A 22,001-nucleotide genomic window follows, 5' to 3' on the forward strand; every position below is an offset into this window, starting at 1 on the left:
ATATTTCAGAATTTTTTTCAAAGATCCTAAAAAATAAGGCCACCAAATAGATTACTAAATAAAAGTCCTGCCATTAAAAAACAAACTCCTACATGAGAAACGCCAGAGAATGTAACTGTACTTTCATGCCACAAAGGACTTTATAATCTGATAAAGACGGTGACTAACAGAGAATTTTGTTTACATTTGGCTCTTTTAGTTCTACCGTTCCATTACTATTCACTGTAGAATTTGAGTCGGAATATGGGAGAAAATGAAGTGACACTTGAGAGACTGCAGGAGTGAACAATTATTTCCCATGTATTGTTTCAGGGATGAATATGTTAAATGAATTACTTGAATCTGGGAAACTCTCGCCTTGAGAGCTGCAAAGAAACATCAGCAGGGGTTGGGCTTCCACGGCCAGCAGCAGGAGAGGCAGGACACCCAAGGTACAAAAGGCAGGCTCAGCAGGGGTCTGCCCGCTCCACCGCTGAGTGACTAGCAGGTGACACCCCTTTGGAAAGTCTCTCTATGATTTCTTAAAAGGACCCAGTGGTGCTGGACCTTCTGGGCCAAGGCCTGGGCAGCCGCGCTCAGGAGAGGCAGGTTATGTCCTCCTGCACTCGCGCAGGCCGCCGCTCAGGGTTCCAGAGCTCACTGGTGGGCGCTGTGCCCATACTCACGGCGGGCCCGGGGTACCCCTCCGAGCCGGGGAGTCCTTGTTGACCCACGTCTCCCCTGGTCCCGTTGCAGCCGTCATAGCCGGGTGGTCCTCTGGGCCCACCTTGCCCTGGGTGCCCCTGGGGAAAAAGAACAGCAAGTGACTTCCAGCCACAGGTTTCCAGTTTCCCTGTGACTGTGTGACAACACAGGTTTAAGTATTCTCCTGAGTGATGTTCCTGGCATGGGTCTAAGGAAAAGATGACTGGAAAAACGGACAATGAATGAATGAAAGATTAAATAAGCAAAGGCAGGAGGCATCGTGATAAGCAAGGAAAGGCTTTCAGGGCACAGTTGTGTCCCCCACGGGTTTTGGTACGAAAACTGTCTTAGGTTCCTCCTGCCTTGCTTCACTGGGTGACTGCCTTGTAGCAGGGACAGGGAAGGGTAGGTTTTAAATCTTCTAGAAGAGTCTAGGAGCAACCAGCTCTTTCTCAGGGATACCGGGGATGTCTTTATCAGCTGCGTCCAAATGAATTTTAGACGCTGAGCTCGACAGACCCACATTCTAAACCGAGTTTTCACACCCACAATGTGATTTCAACAATGGTTTGTCCTCATTCAGAAGAACTGATTTCCTCTTATTTACTTTCTGTGGAAACACTACTTTTCAGATGTTCAGCACGAATTTGAAGTGTGTCAGGCGTTCTGAGATTGGGGGTAGGGGTGGTGAGGGCGACATGAGCAGATGTCTGTTGAACAACCGGAGAGGGTTGGGTTAAATCTGTGGACATCTTCACTGGATCCATCTGGTTCCTGGAGACATGGGGGGCTGGGGTGATAACCTACAGTCTACGCACCACATGACCACAGCCTATTATGCTATTTCTTTAAACATCAGATATGTAGATATATTCTTTGTTATGGTACAATTCCTTTTAAACTTTGGTTTTCCTGATAATAAACCAAATATATTTTAGAGTGATTTGAGAGGTTTGCAAAATTTCAAGATAAATGAAAAAATCTTGCATATACTGCCCTGTACCCTGAATGATATTAATAAATACAATGAGAAAAGCAGAATTTTTCTTCCATTGGTGCATTGCTTTGCTTCGGGTGTTCAAAGTCATGGCTCTGAACTGGCGTTGTCAGACGAGAGATCCGACAGTCTCTGGTGGGCCAGAGAAATCTCCATTGCTTCTACAAATCTGCGAGCTCGAGTTCGTCCTCGGTGAGAAGAGCCAGCTCTCTGATGGCCTTTAAGATGAAGACAGTAAAAGCTGGTCCTTCACATTCAGCTTGAGAAAATAGTTTTCTATGCATTCTGCTCAGGGTCTTTAGTTTTCCATGATGTTTTTGCTTAGAATACACCACTGAGTTCTTCATTCTTGTCCTGGATTTTCTGCCTGTGGCTGGTCTTTCTCACCTAGAACTGATCTGAGTCGTCTGAAATTGCACGTCAATCTGATCTTAGTTTGAAATCATGCGTCGAAGAAAACTTTTAATTATATTGAGCTAAACATTCATCTCTTATTTCTCAACACTGAATTAATACTTTTCTACATGATATGACTGTAAGATTTTACTGCACATCACTTTTTATACACGCCTCCTGAACAGATAAAATTACCCAGGTCCCTCAGACTCTACATTCATTAACTGATTAGTTGAGACAGGTGGCATTTCAGTTAACTAAATGTGCGGTATCAGAGTTCTGCAGCTAAAGAGGCTGTCTTTGAGCAGCACCAAGGCTCTGTAGAAATGACTTGCTCCCTGCTCACCACGGTCATCCTCCCGTAGGATGAGTATTTCCCCCCTAATTTGTGAAATATTTGCTTCTCATCTTAAGTAAGTATAAAGCGGAAAATGAATAAAAAGATAGTGCAGATTAGTCACACTTTTCCCCCATAATGTCACTCCATTTTAAATCAGATTTCAACTTCTGAAAGACAAAATTGGTGAACAGTCCAAAGAGTTCAAAAAAGTAGTTTAAAAACAGGTGATTTCGTTTTAGGCCATTAGTAGGAAAATACTCTCATTATTTGGTTAACTCTTGAAACGTGCAGATTTTTCACCTCTGCCCATTTCTCATGGTTCTAATTAATGTGAAAATTACTTTCTTTGTTCGTAGCCATGTGGTGTAACTGAGTGTGTCTGAGCCCACCATTTAGGGGACGCTCAGGGTCACCGGCCATGCAGGTCTCATGTTGTGGTAAACGTGACTTCCTCTCTTTTGCTCTGACTGCTGCCTTCTACTGCTAAAAAAGTCCAGTTGAACGTGGAGCTAACGAGTTGAGGAAGAGCATGGATCCTTCATGGCTACTCTGCTTGCCCCCTTCGTTCTACTCTCCTGCCAGGTCGTAGCCCGAGAATGGCATTTGGCACCTTTCATGTGTATGCATGCATGTGCATGTGCATGTGTATGCGTGTGTGGGCGTGTGTGGGTGGTGACAGAGCAGGTGCATATATAGGATAAAGGCACACACATCTGTATGTATGTGTGAGGTTCGTGAAGTGCATGTCTTAGAATACTGCAATAGCTGGATGGGAGCGGCTCAGAACATGCGATAAACACATTTATCCCCGAGGTCAGATCTGGCCAGGAAGCCGGCCCTGGGAAATCTGCTCAGGGATCCCTGTCAAGAAGACTGTGAGTCAGGCTGTTTTGTTTATTTTTTTTATGCCACAAGAAGTAAAGTAAACTAGGTTATAAAAACACATTTCATTGCATTTATGAGACTTTCTCATGAACAAACCATGCCTTTTCTTCTCATGTTATGTGTGGTTACGGTAAAGGATTTTAGCAGCTGCACACGCGCTAAGCAGGACTTCATTCTGTGCGTGTTCTCGGCTGGACTACTTTTTATTCAGGTGTTTCTACAGCTCGAAGGAAATCTCAAGACTGGCTCTTTAGTGAGCATAGCTGAAGGCTGCTCTAGCTTTTTACTAGAAAACAATGTTTAGTTTTAGCAAAGTAGCCTGAATTCTGAAGCCAAGTCTGTAAGAACGTTTCTGAAGGAAACAATTTGTCCAAGTTTGACTGGATTCCAGGAGAAAAATATGCACTTAGAGCCCCCAACATGTTTTATGTTGTAAACAGAAAAGGAGGTCTCATTCAAAATGTTCCTTTAAATCCTGAATGTATTGCTTAAAATGCACACACTGTTTTAAAATTCTAATTCCAAAAAACTTACGGGAATTCCATCAGCACCAGGGAATCCAGAAACACCTCTTGCTCCCTATGAAGAAGGAAAAAAAACCCTTAATGAAGCTTAGTTGAAACATGCCCCCCCCCCTTGACCCAGCCGGGGCCCCCGCGGCAGCGGTCCCCACCCCGCGGGATCCCTACCACGTCTCCTTTTGGTCCCACTATTCCGGGGGCTCCCCTCTCTCCCTTGTCGCCTTTGCGGCCCTGCAGTCCCGGAAATCCTTGTAGTCCTGAAGGTCCGTTGTACCCCTGGGGGCCCACTGGCCCAGGCTGACCCTGTGGGAACAGCATACGTTCAATTTCCACAATTAATAACAATGAGCACCACTTGTCAGTCACGGCGACCTTCGGAAGTGCACTTGTCATTCTCAGAGACGACATTCCGTGTGAACTGCCATTGTCTGCCATGGCAGCTAGACAGTCATTTCTGGCTGACGACAGAAGTCATCGAGTTTAATATTAAATGCAAGAAAAAATTATCCTAAACTATTAAAGCGATGTTCCTGTGAGGTGACAATATTGGGGTGAGAGAACCAACTTACTGGGCTTCATTTTAAGACTTTTCAGTATAAAAAATACGTTCCAAACAGATGTCTGCAATTTCATCTCTCTTTTTCTCAGTGCAACGCATGCAGTAGGTATGAAAGCATCTACCTGAGTTATCAAAACGACCCTCAGACAAGTAAGTGCTTAGGTGATCTCTCCTGTTCACACACACAGAAAGCAGAAAGGGTTATCTTATTTATGTTTAGACCATGATAAAAAATTTTGAAAACTGTAAAAAGGGGAGTTTCTCTAGTGGAGCTGGCTCTGTGTCACGCTGCTGTGCGTGTCACAGGTAAGCTCAAGTGAACAGAGTGCAGGTGTCTCGATTCCTCTTCACATGGATGAGCCTGGTGTTTCGTCCCCATGCAGGACCCATGTCTGCCAAGCCCCACTCGCTTTGACATTTCAAGGTCTGATCTTGTGCTGAGATTGGGGGGGCGGGTGGTGGGACTGGAGCCACTATTTCTGGTCTTTTCTTTCCTTGCCTATAAGTAACTTTCCGATATCAACCATGAAGCTAAGAACTGTGTCTATCTTTACAGAAAGTTATGATGCTGTCCTCAACGTCACACACGGTGGAGGTGATGTAAGGAATCAGCATGGACGGATGTGGGGAAATCTCACTCCCAATTTCACTGCTGTAACCACACTGCCAATTCCTTTAGACGCTGGGCCCCAGGCAGTGGAGATGATTTGTTGGGGTGGAAGACATCCCTGCACGTTAAGACTGTGGGTGCTGGTTGAGACTAAGATGACCTGCCCCAAAGCTTGGGACCCCTGCCTCCTCGAACCAAGGCGAGTTGTGGGCAGCTCTCTCAAGGCTCCGCCTGGGCCAAAGTCAGCATTTTAGCCACAGCAAGTACTCACCAGGGCAGCCTGATCTCAAGCTTCGTCAGCTGTGGCAAAGCCAACGTGCTTCAGCGTCTTTGAAGGACACTGTGGAAGTGAGGGTGAAGGCGCTGAGCTTCTTCCTGGGTGACAACCATGTGGGAACAGATGATACCCTGACCCTGGACACATGGGACCCCAGGCTCATCCTGTCTCTAAGGCTCAGTGCTTTTATGATGCTGCATTTGGTGTAAGTTTGAGAACAAAACATGTTTTGATTCCGGTTTTTATGGATCTTTCCCAGTTGTGCTCATTTTTGTTTTGTTTGTGGCTATGCTGCAATATAACCTTCTTACAATTCTGTGCAATGCCACGAAGTCTCCAAATCCCCCCAATCATGTGCGGGCTCACAGTTTGTTAGTGTCCTGTGGGGACAAAGCGTTCCTCATCAGCACTGCCACGTCATTGTCCATAAACTACATGTCTATCTAGTGGGATTATTTTATGGAGCCAGCGAAAAGGAAGTATCAACTACGCACCCAAAAGGAACATGTGTGTCTTAATAAGCAGAAGCCGCCTCCCGTCTCACTCGATTCCCTCCGAGGGGAAGGTGCCGACTCACACGGTGAGCTCAATTTCCTCCCATTGTCGGTGAGCTTCTTTCCAACCTTTATTCCTTAGATGGGAAGCCTGAGTTTTGGAATAAAACTCCAGTTTTCCCTTTTCTGACGCACGCTGTTGCCTTTTATTGAAGTGAATTCACATAATAAAACTAACCATCTTAAAATCTGCAACTCGGTGGCGTTAGTGCATTCACAATGCCGTGCAACCGCCTCTATCTAGTTCCAGAACATTTTTATCACTCCAAAGGGAAATCCCGTACCCATTAGCAGTCACTCTCCAGTCCTCCACTCCCAGCCTCTGGCAACCAACAATCTGCTTTCTGTCTCCATGGATTTTCCTATTCTGGATACTTATGTAAACAGGATCATATGATACGTGACCTTTGGTGGCTGGCTTCTTTCACTTCACACCAAGTTTTTGAGGTTCATCCATATTGTAGCACGTGTCAGCACTACATTCCTTTTTGTGGCTGAATAATATCCCATTGTATGGCTACACCTTAGTTAGTCCATTCATGCATTAATGGACATTTGGGGTGTTCCTACCTGTTGGCTCCTGTGAATAGTCCTGCTACAACATGTGTGTGCGTGTGTGTGTGTGTGTGTGTGTGTGTATCTGTTTGAGTCCGTGTTTTCAATTCTTTTAGTTGTATTCATAGAAATGGAACTGCTGGATCCCATGGCAACTCTGATTTTCTGAGATACTGACAAGCCTGTTCTCAGGACTGCACCATTTCACATTCCTACTCGCAGTGCGTGAGGGTTCCAGTTTCTCTGCATCCTTACAAGCATTTGTTATTTTTCATCTTTTTGGTTATACTCATTCTGGTGGGTGCCAAGATGGTGCCATTTGTGAATAGTTTATCCTGAGCTTCTGAGGGATGGAACATTCCACCAAGTTCATTCCAGCTTCTGTTTTGAGGACGGGCCAGGAAGAGTCTGGAGAGAATGCTCTCTGGGATGGAGCCCTCACTCTCGTCTACAATATAAACCCTCCTTTGCTGGGATTAGATGGACATTTCCGTCACGGCCCAAGGATACCACCTGTATGCATGTTTTGGTCATCAGGGACTGAGGCTTTTCCCCAGGATATCCTGCTTATCAGGGAAATCTGGTGTGTTGTAAAAAGCAGTCAGAATGCCCAGGTAAATGGAAAGGATTTTCCTTTGTGCTAATCATCATCATTATCAACGTCCATCTTCAGTCGAAAAGCCCTGATTGTAAAAGTTATTTCCATCTCTTCCTTTCCTTTTGTAATAAGTAATGTTAAAAATAAAAATTACCCCAGGAAGAATAGGAGTCTAGTTTAAAAGTCTTCACATAAACCTCAAAAGCTTCTGAATTTCTAAAGCTCCTAAAATTCCTGAAACATCCTTGATGAAAGTATTTCCACAAAACATTTCTGGTAAGCCATCCGACATTGTGGAAAGGAGCTGTAAGATCATGTACCCTGCCCCTCCCCGCCACCAAATAATTGGATTAGTGTAAATATGTTCCTTCCTAGAGAATAGAATAATGAAAACTATCGTTGAATTGTGCGTCTTCTGGGATGCAACACTGGGCTCATCTAATTTTGTCCCCATGACAAGTGCATGAAGTAGACACGAACTCCAGTTGAGAGGGTGGATAACTGGCCTTAGAAAGGACCAGCATCGGGAGCTGATGGGCACACACCGAGCTCTAGGGAGGTGGTTAGAAATGCAGGGTCTCAGGCCACCCCAGAACTCCTGAGTCTGCATTTAACGTGATCCTAGGAGATTCCTGTGTACATTAAAATTTGAGAATAACTGCACAAAACCACCCGACTTCCCTTCCTGGTGTTCTTACGGGAGGACAAGGGTGTCTTTTAATAAGCTTGAGGCTGGAGCTCAGAAGAAAGATCAGGCTTATTGAGTCAGGCAGAGGAAAATAGAATATTTACGTTGGTTAAACATGATTTCTAACTACATTTTCCTCGGTCTTATGCTTCAGTGACATCTCCAAGACAGAATACACTTAGGTCCTTGTGAGGGTGGAGGTTCCACATGGCCTCTCTCTCTTTGAAGTCACTGCTGGACTATGCATGGGGTGTCCTGGGTCATTCTGGGAAGCGTAGTCTGAGAAGGCAGGTAGAATGAATCCAGACTTGAACTCACATTGCCGAAATACCATGACTGTGGACAGAATGCACTGAGTCCTGAAACACTAATTATCAATTTGGGAATTTCACTTCTGAGGAAAGGGGTAAAATATAATCAGATATGTGTACATGTGGAATAACTCCACGACTTTAAAATAAAGCTAGAAAGACTGAGGATTAATCAGGGCCTCAAGAAATCTCACCCCACATTCACACGATCCTGCTGCGATGGTGCCTGTTTCCAGTCACAGTTTATTAACCTTAAAATATGCCTTGGGTAAGAGAGTAAAAAGAGCTTCATTTATCAGAGAAGGATACAAAAAAATGTTTGCAAGGACAAAACCTGCTTCACTGCACATCAGGATTTTTCATCTACAGTATGGTATTTTCCTGGTAGAATAAGAATGAGCTTTTCGTGACTCACTGGCCAACATCTGAATAGTAGGAAATCCCTTCTCCTTCCTAAGCTGACTCTTCCTGTCTTGCTTTTTATGGGCACCAGCACCCACCGACACCCACATCCTCTCTGGTCCCAGGCGGACCCTCCCTTCCTTCGTTCCAGACCTTCACAGCCCATCGAAGGCTGCGGCTCTTTGTGATTTTCAGGGGATTTCCAACCTAAGTCTTACTTCACATGTGCGAACTCTTTGCCAAACATTAGAAAATGTGTAAAAGTCTTAAAAGGCAGAAAGAGCCACCTTCTAGGATCTAGAAAAACAATTCCTCCATCCAAAATTTAGAAATATTCATCGTTCTTAAGAATGATCAGCTAGCATTTGTGAGCAATTTTTTAGATCACCCTGGCTGGATGAATTAATAGCATATTCCAAGCTACCAATAGTGTGAAGGTTAGAATTTGTTGAGTGTATTACACATACAACTACCAGTAAATAATGGGCAACTGCTTATTCTGTGCCATGTAGTCAGAGCGGACGTTAAATATGCCACCTTATAGCTATATATCTTCTTATTTAATATATAACAGAACATTAATCCCCCTCCTCCCCCATACTATTCTATATTAAGGATTCTAGTTATATGAGTTAGAATGATATGGACTCTTAGAATTCCTGCTCTCCAAAATTATTTGACACAGGTGGCACTAGTGTCAATATAAAGTAAATAACATCCATATGTAAAGAAACAAACCCTTATCCTTATCTTGCTCCATATGTAAACTTTTCTTCGAAATGAATTATAGACTTTAGTGTAAGAGCCAACTAAAGCTATAACACTTTTAGAAGAAAACACAGGGGAAAATCTTTGTGATTTTGGATTAAGCAAAGATTTCTTAGATAAGACACAAAGATCACAAACCATAAAAAAAGTTGTCAAGATTAAAAAGTTTGATTGTGAAAAGATACTGTTAAAGATAAAAAGACAGGCTACAGACTGGGAGAAATATTTGCAAAACGCATATTGGATAGATGACTTTTATCCAGAATATATAAAGAACTCTCAAAACTCAGTATTAAGAAAATTAACAACACAGTTGGAAAAGAAAAAAAAAAAAAACCAGCAAAAGACTTGAACGGACACTTCACTGAAGATGCACAAATGGTAAGTAAGCACATGAAGAGATGCTAAACATCCTTGGTCATTAAGAAAAAGCAAATTAAATCCACAGAAAGATATAACTGGAACCTAGCAGCATGGCTGGCACACACAGGAAAAGCTGGCAATGCCAGGTGCTGTGAGGATGCAGGAAACTAGAGCTCCCGCTCACTGCTGGTGGGACAGCAAAAGGGGGAACACTTTGGAAGACAGTTTGGCAGTTTCTTATAACGTTCAACACCCACTTACCATAGGACCCAGCAATCCCACACCTAGGTATATGCCTCAGAGAAATGAAAACCCATGTCCACACCAAGACCTGTATTTATTAATTTAGCTAAAAGCTGAAACAATCTAAATGCTCACCAACTGATGAATGGATAAGCAAACTGTGTTACATCCATAAAATAGAATAATACTCAGCAATAAAAAGGAACAAAGTATCTGACGTGGGTAACAATCAGGCTTAATCTCAAAGGCATTTTGCCAAGTGAAAGTAGCCAGACACAGAAGGCTATACATACTGTCCCATCCCCTATACGATATTCTAGAAAAGGCAAAATTCAGGACAGAAGACAGACCAGTGGTTGTCAGGGCTGGAGTGGAGAAAGGACTCCCTGAAAAGGGGCACGAGGAAACTTTCTGGGGCAGGGGACCTGTTCCATATCATGATTTGGTGGTGGTTATATGGTTGTATACATTTGTCGAGATTTATTGAATTATACATATATCGTAGCTCAGCAAATTTGACCTGAAAACAAACAAACAAAGAGGGGCCGGGTCAAGGCAAAGATTAAGACGACAAGCCCAGAAGCTCACAGGCGTGTGGCGCCATGACCAAGACTATGTCCTTGTGACGTCTTCCCACAAATGAATTTGTAAGATCAAGAATATTGAGAAGAGGAAGAAGATTGTGCACTTTTAAAATGACATATTAGGAAAACATGTAGCCAAATGCTTTTTAAAAATGTCTGCTAGGAAAATGAAACATCTCAAAAAAACCAGACCTAGTTTTCCTTGTCTGGAATCTGGTCTGTTTCAGCGTGATCCCGACAGCATTGGGCACTGCCCGGCTCGGCCCACGGGCAGCAGGACTGAAAGTGGGTCAGCCCAGGAAGGATGTGCCAGCTGCCTCCGCTCTGCTCCGTCTCCTCAAAAACCCCAAAGCAGAGGTGCTGCCGATAACCGTAAGACGCTGTCACGTGGTTTTACCTGAAATGACTGGACTTGGATTCACATTTTAAAGCCGGGAAAAAATGGAAACTGATCATCTCCTGTCCCCCACCCACAGGACCAGCGTGTCTGAAAACCTCCGCTCCTCATTCTAAAAATAGGCAGCACACGGGCTGTCACACTCAGTGGCTTTTAGCCCAATGCCAGGCGAAGCTTTTTATAGCCTGGATGTGATTTTGCCTGGCACACGCAGGAAAAGTTCACTTTCTGGGAAAGTCTTTCATTACGTCTGTGCTTTTAGCAACACATACATTTCATTTGCCTGAGCGTGAAGCATTGCCTAGTAGATGGATGTGACTCCCTAGCTCCTTATCCTCGAAAAAGGCATGGTGTCGCAGTGGCGGCAGGTTGAGGGCCTTGCGGAGCCGGGACAGCTGCTGAGGAATGCGCGGGAGGAAGCAGACCCTGGGGCTGCAGGTGGCTGCAGACGGCTCTGGCTGTCAGGCCGAGGGCTGCGAACTGCTCTTTCTAATCCAGCACCTGACCACATGGTATCATCGACCAGAGCACCCCCATCAAATAGCCGGGATGTCATGACGTGTTAGTAACACAGGGTAGTGGGTGGCTCTGGCCTGTACTCAGACCACTAGAGAATGACAGTCAGAAGAGGAGATAACTACCGTATCATCAAAATCATGAATTGACTGGTAATTAAAACAGTTACTTGTCTATATTTATGGCCTCAATTAAGGCTATTACTTTTCATGTGCTGTATTAGTCCACTACTGTGTTGTAACAGAATACCTAAAACTGGGTCATTTATAAAGAAGAGAGGTTTATTGGGCTTACAGTTCTGGGACAGCTGCATCTGTCCCGGGCCTCGGGCTGCTTCTACTCATGGTGGAAAATGGCAGCAGCCAGTGGGTACAAGCAGATCACATGGTGAGAGGAAGCAAGAGAGAGAGAGAGGAGGTGCCAGGGTCCTATAAACAACCAGCTCTAACAGGAACTAATAGAGCGAGATCTCACTCAGGACCCCAACCCCCGCCAGGTGTTAGTCTATTCGTGAAGGATCCGCCTCCAAACCCAAACCACTCCCAACATTGCCAAGTTGGGGATCAGATTTCCACATGAGTTTTGGGGGGACAGCACATCAAAACTCCATCCTGTGCTAATGGCATGTGTCAATGTTTTCCTAGTATTCTTAGATCATATGCACACTCAAGAGGGTGACGTGACTCACAGCAGGGATGGGGGGTTCTAACTGCTCTGGACGTCGTCATGGGCCCGTGGGGTGCTCCGCACGTCGTGAGCAGCTAACAGCCCCGTGGACGCTGTCACAGACAGGAGGAGAGGGAATAGTCGTGCGCACGGCCTTGCAAACGCTGGCCTCTCTGCTGAGGGCTGAGCAGCTGCCCATCCTTGAGAGGGACTTTCAGTGTCTGTGGCAGAGACCAGGGACAGGACCAAAGGTATATCTATTGTGCACTGAGATGAAACTGCAGTCACATGAAAGAAAAATATTCTTGAAGTTAGCATTATATTGAGTCGGTTCTGTTAACTAAACAACCCGTTGGCCAACTAAGAAAAAAGGTTAATGGCAAGGGAGGTTTTCCGATCTGGCATAGAAACACAGGTTTTCTTCCCTGTTATCTTTGTTTGAAATGTTCCTGAATAGGACAAACTTTAAATAGAGCTCCACATTTGCTGTCACTGGAAAATGCTTGGTTACCGCGACCCTTCCGCCTCCTGCCCCTTTTCCTCTTCCTCCTTCTTTGACTTATCCTACTTATCTGTGATTTTATCTGAATTTAGTTTTCTTACTCCTTTTTAAAAGATTTTATTTTTTAACTGGCATACAGTAAGATTAGCTTTTTTGGTGTATTGTGGTGTGTGTTTTGCCAAATGCACAGAGCTGTGCGACCACCACCGTAATCACGATTCGGAACAGCTCCGTCACTCCCCAAGTCCCTGGTGCTGCCCCTGTAGACAAGCCCTCCCTTCTCCCAGACCTCTGTGGATCAGTGCTGCTTCTCCATCCTTGCAGTTTTGACTTCCCAGACTATCATAAGAATGGTCTGGCTTCTCTCACTTAGCACGATGCATTTGGGATTCACAAGGCCCGATGTATGCATCAAAACTTTGTTTGCTTTTCACTGTTGCATGTGGTCTGCTGGAGCCCACAAGCACAATTTATTCATCTCTTCACTGCTGAGGAGCATTTGCATTGTTTCTGGCTTTGGGAGAATGTGAACAGAGCTGCCATAAACACTCATGTCTGGTTGCTTGTGTTGACGTGTGTTTTTGTAAATACCCAGGACTGAGATTGCTGGGTCACATGGCAACTGATTAACTTCCTTTAAAACACACAAAGCTGTCTTCCAGACTGGCTGCATCACTCTGCATTCCTGCCAGCAAAGCAGGAGTGCAGAGTTCCAGTTGCCCCACTACCTCGTCAGAACTTGGAACTGTCTGTGTTTTTCTCTTAGCCGTCCTCATCGGCAGGTAGTGCTAATGCACTGTGGTTTTCCTCTCATACCTTTTTATTCCCACAGGTTTCTACATTTCTGCTAAGCCTAGGTCCCATCCAGGGTTCGGAGTTTCCATTTATAACATTCTTATCTTGGCTGCGATGTCTTTTTGTCATGAAGACAAGGCCCCTCCTCCCTGCCATCTTCCTCAGAGTTGGTGGGGTTGTGACTATAGCTTTGGGCCCTCTGCTCTCTACCATAAAGACACACAACCCGCGGTCAGCTTCCTCACCAAGGTGTGAGTCCTGCTATGACAGAAGGAGGGCTCAGGAGGGAGGGTGGGTGAGTGGCCACAAACCAGACCTCAGGGCTGAGCAGTGACCTCAAGGCACGTGCCTCAAAGACGGTGATGCAAAAGGACAATCTTCGTATGTGGCCAGCGAGTTCCTACAAACTTACAGAGAGGTGGGGAAAAAGATAATTGAACAAATGTTCTACTGTACTGAAACGAAGGGGAATCTCGGCTCCAAAGTTCCTACTTACAGTATGGATTCCATATGCTACAGCGCTGCAAGCCCTGCTTTCACCCCGCGATGCTTTGCCTCGGCCTTCCAGGGTTCTGGGCTCAGACAGCCCCGCCTGCCGAGGTGTGTCCCTTCCCACACTGGCACAGCTCTCTGCAGTCAAACCGAGCCCCTGGCAGTTGGGCCAGTTTCTCTTGAACCTCAGGGGCTTTGCACATGTCTGCCCTCACTGCATGGAGACTCTCAGGGGCTCTAGAGGGGTTGATTTGAGTGTAACGTCTCTGGGGACATTTTCCTGACCCCACAGCTGGATTAGGCACCCCCCCCTGCTGGCTTCCATCACAGCACATTGCACTCTATTTACATACCCACAGGTCACATGAGGCCACTAGGCCCTTGGAGGTAGGGTCATGCCTCATGTAAGCTTCTGTCCCCAGCATCTCTTATAGCACTGGACATACAGAGTGTGCTCCATCCACTGTCTGTTAAATGAATGCATTATGGCACCCAGCTCTGCCTGACTTCAAAATTCATGCTCTTCCCACATGGAATCTTCTATTTTTAGACCCTTATAATGATTTCATGATTTCTGGAGCATTTGTGAAGCAGAGTTTCATTGAGTGATACAAGGAGGCCTATCACCCTCTCATTTTGTCCCTCTCCCCCCACCAACATTCAATTCCTTAAATCCTTAATATGTCAGGAAATATTTCATCCACAATCTCAACTCTTCTCCAAGCTCTACGCCAGCCCAGTGGAATTTCTGACTGTTGGTTCTACCAGATGATCTGGTTTTATCTGTCTGCATTATCAGAAGGAATGCTTTCCAGGTCTCTGAAATGGAGTCTTAAAAAAAAGAGACCACCCAGACCTGTAGAAAGGACGGCTGATCCTATTAAACCTGTGCTCAGAATCTGATTAGATAAGTAAGACATTGTCTGCTGAAATCAAGGGCTGGATAATGAGGCAAAGCTTCTGGAATGCCAGGACTCCCTCCTCCGGGAGATTGAGTTCTGGTAATATTTGACTTGAGCTGTTTTGAGGACAGCTGTCAGCCATAAGCCAAACGTACTTAAGCAATTTAGTGCGACTGCTGTGACTCAGGAGGTTTAAAGGTTATAGAGAAAAAGGGACAGTTTGCCAGTGTGTGTCTGTGAAAAAGCTATAAAAGGAAGATTTCTAATGCTTATTGAATACCTCTGTTTTAAAATCAAATTTTAACGTTGTATCAACAAAAGACTCCTTCTTATTTCCTTTTCTGTATGTTCCCGGGTGTGCGGAACAGGACAGACCAGAGGGGATGACATGCAGCCCTGGTGGTCAGCACTAGGGGGCAGTCGGTCATGCTCCTTAGGAGCAGGAAACCACCCCGCCCTTGACTCCAGGCACAGATTTGCAGTGCCAAAGATTCCGAGATTGTGTGGGGTTACAGTGACTCAACTTGGTGGGACAGAGTGCAGGTCCCTCATTTGTCCTGGGGAGCCTCCTATGGGAAAAATTCTGATGAAAATTTTGACTACAGAATTCCAATGATGTCTAAAGAGCACATCAAATTCCATTTTTCTTTTTTACAGAGGGATTGAACTAACTCAGTAATTAATCTGTTTTATAATTCCCTTCCCTTTGACTTGCCTAAAGGAAAGTGTTCTACGTATGTATATTAGAGGAGCTCTTAGACCCAGACCCATTGCAGAGGACCATGAGATAGTGATTTCAAGTTAATAGATTTGATCCCTGCAGGGGAGTAGGTTGTAACTAACATTTCTAGACTCTGGAGCATTCACTGTTTGGAGTGCTTTCTAACCGTTAGCTTATTTAATACACACAAAACCTCGATGAGGTAGATACTGTAATTATAACCATTTTATGGGTGAGGAAACTGAGGCACAGAGAAGTTTGTGTCACGCAGCTGGTATGTAGAGGAGAGGACTCATACCCAGCTCTTCAAACAGTTCCATAGGGCATTGTCACTTTATGTGCAAACTTCCCTTGAGGAACGGACATGACTTTAGATGCTGAATATATATCTTTTCTACTGATCTTCACGCAGCTATAATTAAGCCAAAAGCAGATGGACAAATTGTCTGCAAAAATAAACCATGTATGCCTGGGGTTCACAGAAATCTATTCAAAACCAAGCCGATGCCAATCCTGCAATGATTACTTAAGGACCCTGCCTCTCTTTTTAACCCCACTGCTGCTCAGTGTTGGCCATTTCACAGCTCATTAATCCCCCTCCCTGCTAGAAAGTGACCGTGATGGGGCAGAAAAAGAAGGTGAAACTCAAACAAGTCAATTCTGTTACTTTTTAGCAAGTCTGGTCAAAAGCTATGCTGGGGAGGCCCTTGGGGCTGCAGGCTGAGATGCCGCAACACTAAAACACTCTAGGGAGCTACTCAGACACATCTCACAACCTATGTTTTTTTCTAGATTCCATTGACAGATTTGTTGTTGTAATGCAACAATTAGGAAGATTTCCTAAACAGCTGTAGAGGTGTTGTGCGGTGTTGTACGGTAAAAAGATGGAACGGTTATGTGTTTCCAGAAGCAAAAGGTTTAGCTGGATCTTTGAGAGAATACGCTTTCAGATATGAGGAAAACTGTCGGAAAACCAGGTATGCACGTCTTGGAAGAGCAGGGCCGTCGGGCAGATGGTCGCTGCGGCTTAGAAGCCTGTGCAGGCACACCTCAGCACGTGGACCTCGGATAGACACTGAAACAGGAAACCAAAGGCAGAGCACGGTCCCCTCTTTTGATGGCAGCAGTCCCTGGAGAATGTCCCAACAATCGGGGAAGAAGAGAGAGGGCAGCAGGCAGAACCGGTGGCCGTTGGGTTTGTGAACAAAGTAACAGGGTATGTACAAAAGTGACTTCATGAAGACAGAGGAAGGCGGGCAGCAAGGAACAGATACCGGTGGAACTTATGGATGGGAAGGTTCTAGGCAGCTGGCTGAGATGACGGCACCAGCGGCAGAGTCTATAAATAAGGGGGTGAAGGCACTTTCATGTCACTTAACCATAAGGGGCTGTCCAAGAATGGAACAGATCATGGTGGTCTCTGAATGACTGGAATTGCACTTGTTTAGAGCTGGAAGACACCCTCAGGAAGTCAGCACCACCTGAAGGGACCTAGACGTATGTTCGACTATGGACACATGAAATTATAAGCTTGGGAACAACTCCCAGAGAAAAACCTAGGCTGACTTTGAATATAACGATGGTGATCCCTGAGTGGCCCGACAAGGTGACAGGACCAGATAGTGATGGGCAGCCTGGCATTCCAGTTCATTGATTTTCATGCTTCATGTTGTCCTTGAAGTTCGATGCTGGGAAAGTTAAATGGCAGACAGTAAAAGCCAGATCAAAACTCAGTGTTCCTCATTTACATCTTTAAAGTTGCCTAATATTTTGGAGATTGTCCCACGAAGAATTTTTGCAAAGTTATTATCCGTAGTAATACCGAGTGCACTGTTGGTAGTTCTCGAGCCACTGCCCAAACAGGGCCACCTGATGCTTTTGGCCACGGGGGGCTCTGTGAGCAGGGGTTTCTCCCACATCGGGCTGCTGTCCGTCTTCTGTCCAGCTGACGAAGGGCTGGAGCTCACCATCGTGTTCAACGTGCAGACGGCTATCTGGACATCCTGGCGTTTCTTCCTCGGGCTCCCCGTTCAGAGTATGTGGATGGACACTGAACACACATCCGCAATTAAAAAAAGAACAACAAACCACAAGAAATTCATGTTTTTTTTCAGTCTGTTGGAAAGATAATGGATGGCTCATTTGTCCAGACATGAAACCCGGGGTCCTGGGCGAGAGGAAACCAAATGACATTAACGTCCATTCCAGAGGAGTGAGTCAGCTGGTGCATGTTCTCATGACATGGGGCGAAAACAACCTCCAGGACATTTGCTCTTCTTAATGGCATTTGTTAAAAGAAAAATAAATAGCAGTTTTCATCTGCAAAATGGAAGGCCACCGCTTTGTACAGCTGCATGTACTCCCGCGTGCTCCCCACACATCTGGTGTTCCACGAGACCTCACGGCACCGCAGATCGCCAAGCAAATGTGTGCACGGTTCCTTTAACGACGGGGAGCAGCTGCGCAGAGTTACAATGCAGATGGGGGTAGGTTTGTGAACATCCCAGCAAATGCTTGCTTTCCTTGAGGTTAGAATATCTATATTGTGGTTCATCCACCACACATGACATGTTCAGCTTCCTAATGAGATTCCTCCTAGAAAACCTTGCCCACGATGTCTTTGTGAGAGTTTTGCCTGTGTGTGTGTGTGCACGTGTGCATACAAGTGTGTGCGTATGTGCATGCACGTGTACGTGTGTGCATGTGTGCACACCTCTGCATGCGTGTGCATACGTGTGTGAACATAAATGTGTGCATGCGTGCGTGTGCATGTGCATGTGTGGCTGTGCATGTTTGGCCGTCTGGGCCTTCCATCATCCCTGTGGTCTGCTGGGTGGCCTTTCTGTGGGAGGGCTGTGCATGCGGGCAGGAGCAGCACAGGACAATGCCTGGCGCTCTCTCTGTGCCCGTGCTTGGCCACACGAAGGCCCACTCACACCAAATCATTCCCCCTCCTTAGTCCTAAAAGATCCAGGACTCAGAGGCTGGCCCAGAGGGCGGCTGGCACGGCTGGTGTAGGGTGGGCCCCGTGGTGATTCTGTGGGCATTGACAGAGGAGGGGAAGCGGCACAGGCACGGCCGGCTGGGGGACTGGTGCACACTCCCCGACCCCACACCACAGCATGGGCACCCTGCGTTTTGGGAAGTGTTGGGATTGGGGGAATGTTCCTGTGTTCACATAGAACCTCAACATGTTCCAGAGTCGCTTTCCGTCTCCCATGCACGCCTCGAGCCTCGTGGTCAGCGACGGTGACCCCCAGCCCAGGCCCCCTAGCCTGCCAGGCCCTCCCTCCCCGTCGACCCTCTTGGGGTTTCTTTCCACAGCTCTGAGCCAGCTTGCCTGGCCCCCTTCCCCGACACCCCTTCTGCGAAAAGATTGCTTGTCCTGTGGCATTTGGCCGTGAACTCTCCTCTTTTCCTGCAACCTGGTGAGGTGAGATGCCCACTCACCTTGGACTGCCGCGGCCAACACTCGCAGGTGACGTTAACCCCTCGACGTCGCTGTCCTAGGGGCTACTGACGCATGAATGCGACCGCTTAGCATGGAACACAGCCTCTCCTCTTGCAGCCTTGCCCCTGGCAGTAACCACAAAGCAGCGGTGACCCGGTCCCCCTCTGTCCCTCACTTGGTCCACAGCAAGACCATCAAGCTGGACGATAGGCCCCGCGGTGCCATCCTCCTGTCCTCACGCAGCTCTGGTCTGCTCCCCAGCCCCATGGGTGTCCCCTGACTGCTCTCCTCTCCGTGCTCATCGCCTCCTTCCCAGCTCATGACTTTGTCATTACTTGCTAGATGATGGCAGTTACTCCTGGACCCCTCTCTGCACCTCCACACGTACCCCTGCACTCAAATTCTGAAATCGAAGGTGTTCTCCTACCACTCCACACTTACAAATGGTAAGGCCCCTCTCTCGCCACCGGATAAAAGCACAGCTCAGGCTTCCTTTCATGCAGCTCTACGTGGCTTTCTAGTTCCACCTCTTGCCTCCTCTGTTTTGGAGGCTGCCTCCCCACCCCCAAACCTCAGGCCCCACTGTGCCTGTTCACACCTCTCCGGTGCTGACGCATCCCTTCTCCCTGGAATGGCCTTCTCTCGTCCCTTCTGTGTGAACTGAAATCAGGTGTCTCTCTTCTTGGATCACGAGTCTCTCGGGCTGGGAGCTTCCCCAAGCCCTTCTGCAGTGTTGTGAAGTCACTCCTGCACCTGCCCTACCCTCGGTGTTAAATCATTCCCGCATCTATCCTACCTATCTGCTCAGCCCAGTGCGGCTCCTAGGCCAGACAGGGTCTTCCAGAAGGGCTGGTTTAATTGCAAATATAACTGTATCAATTATTTGGAATTAATAATGTCCCTGTCCATCCCCCTCCTGTTGGTATGACAGAGATTCCTGGTGGGGGTCGTGGAGCAGCGCCCCTCACAGTGACCCCACGCTCCTCCCCGGCAGCCTCTTGTAGGATCAGCCTGAGGATCTCTAAGAAGCCCCAGCAGCAGAAAACCCTGTCAGGCCTCTGAGGCTTCATGAGAGCGACTGAAGGCTTTAGTCCTTATTTACCTGTTAGCAGGCAAGATTTTATTAAGCAGTTACTGATCCTCACATTTACTAATCATAAAAAGAATCAGAACTCTAGGGAGAAATATATGTAAATACAGACACAGTCAGCCCTCGTATCCACGAGTTTCACATCTGAAAATTCAACCAACCGTGGACTGGAAATATTCAGTAAAGAAACTATAAAAAATAACAATACAACAATTAAAACAATACAAATTAAAAAACAATACAGTATAACAACTATTTCCATAGCATTTACGTTGTATTAGATGTTATAAGAGATGATTTAAGTATATGGAGGACACGTGTAGGTTATATGCAAATACTACACCTTATAAGAGACTTGAGCATCCGTGGATTTTGGAATACTTGAGAGGTCCTGGAGCCAGTCCCCTGCAGATACCGGGGGATGACGGTACACACGCACACACACGCACGCACGCACGCACGCACGCACGCACGCACACACACGCACGCACACACACACAAACGTATATATGTATATATACTTAAATTTAGAAGATGCGAATACATGAAAGAAAAAATGTACGAGAGAAAACAAAATATAGATGAGCTCTATTAAATTAACTTCTAGCAATGTAGTAGAGAAAGCATCTTCATTTCTTTATGAAGTTAAAAAAACAAAACAAAACAACCAAAAACACACAAGCCAAGAACTCACATCTACATTTCTAAATAAATCACACTCACCTTGGATGCCCATCCCAGTAACGTAAACTCCCCCTGGAATGTGGGTTTTACTTTTGTTAGAGCAGGCCACACAAGAGCGAGGTGTCTGTACGCAGATAGCACCGCATGCAGTATGTTTCTGTTAATTTACTGACCTGCTCCCGATTACACTGTAACCTATTTAAGACCAGACAGCGTGTGAATCCTGATGCATATCTCAGCGTGTGAATCCTGATGCATATCTCTCCTGTTCAGGGTCTTCCACCCAGTGAGTGCCTGGGGCTACACCTAGCTCATATCTCCTAGCATGGATCAAGGAAGCCACAAATGTTTGGGAATATGCAAGAGACCTGCAACAGCTGCTGCAGGTCTCTTGCATATTTCTCTGACTTCAGACAGACTGCTGGTTGCGAATAACAATTTACTATCTGGTTTACATCTGGGAATTATGGTTAGTGCTGTCATGGAATTTACTAGCTGCACAGTTTGGCAGTGATTTCTTTGAGGCAAATATGACTCCTTGTCATGCAAAACAGTAGCACTTGCTTAGAAGCTCCAGATCTGACAGGCCAGGAAAGAACTGAGTAGGGAGATGCTCGGCTACTGTAAGGCTGGCCATAGTTTTCCCTCTCACAGTACTTATCAGAAACAGACTTCGTTTTTCAGCTGCTCTTCAGCTCACCTTCCCAAGCTCATACCCAGAGAACACAAAAAAGTAGTGAGCCAATACGAGCAGGTTCTGGGATGTTCTCTTGGACACACAGAGCAGCATAAAACCAGGGCTGCCAGCTGGCAGGCAGAAACATTGGTCTCTCTCCCCTCTTAAAAGACCCCAGAATCCCAAAAGCATGTGGAAAAAATGAGATAATTTCAAATGGTGTACAGATTACTCATCCAGAACTTGTAAGTTCCATAGCTGCAGTTACCATCTTTTTGCAGAAAGGGCATTCTATGTTCACCTCTGAGGACTGAGGACCAGGTGTGACAGCTGGACCACAAGCAGAGCTCCGGAAATGCACACCCAACTTTGGAGGCCATCTGAGTCCTCTCACCACTCCTCTTGTCTACACTGAGGGTCCCCTCCTGGTGTAAGCATCTACACTTTTCTAGGAAAACACTGGGAGACTGGTTTGGGAATGGATCAGAAAGTCCAAGGGGTGGGAAGGTGACATCTCCAATCAGAAGCTCCCTGGTGGGAATCCACCTGGCAGCCCTGGTGGGCATTCCCCAGGACACAGAAATTCAACCTAGGCTTCCACACTCCTGGTCTTAAGCATCTTGAGCCCCACCTCCCCAAACACCTCGAGGGCATTCCCCAGCATCTGTCCCCAATGACCCTCTGAACAATGAGCATTTTCTAACCACAGTTCACCTCACTGATGTCTGAAACATTAGCTGCGTTTGGATTTTACAGCAATTTTATAAAACGTTT

General features: G+C 46.2%; 1 protein-coding gene across 2 annotated transcripts in view; it reads right to left on the reverse strand.

The window, feature by feature from the left end:
- The window catches only part of COL4A2 (collagen type IV alpha 2 chain), a 191,096-nt gene that overhangs the window by 80,333 nt on the left and 88,762 nt on the right, over positions 1-22,001 (reverse strand). For both annotated transcript variants that reach the window (XM_063102491.1, XM_063102490.1), the window contains exons 5-7: positions 3,992-4,126; positions 3,837-3,881; positions 666-782 (exon numbers count right to left, since the gene is read on the reverse strand). In XM_063102491.1, coding sequence (XP_062958561.1) covers positions 666-782; positions 3,837-3,881; positions 3,992-4,126 — 297 coding nt within the window. The remainder of the gene's footprint in view (positions 1-665; positions 783-3,836; positions 3,882-3,991; positions 4,127-22,001) is intronic.

This window comes from Cynocephalus volans, chromosome 7, assembly GCF_027409185.1.
Source record: "Cynocephalus volans isolate mCynVol1 chromosome 7, mCynVol1.pri, whole genome shotgun sequence".
Taxonomy (NCBI): Eukaryota; Metazoa; Chordata; class Mammalia; order Dermoptera; family Cynocephalidae; genus Cynocephalus; species Cynocephalus volans.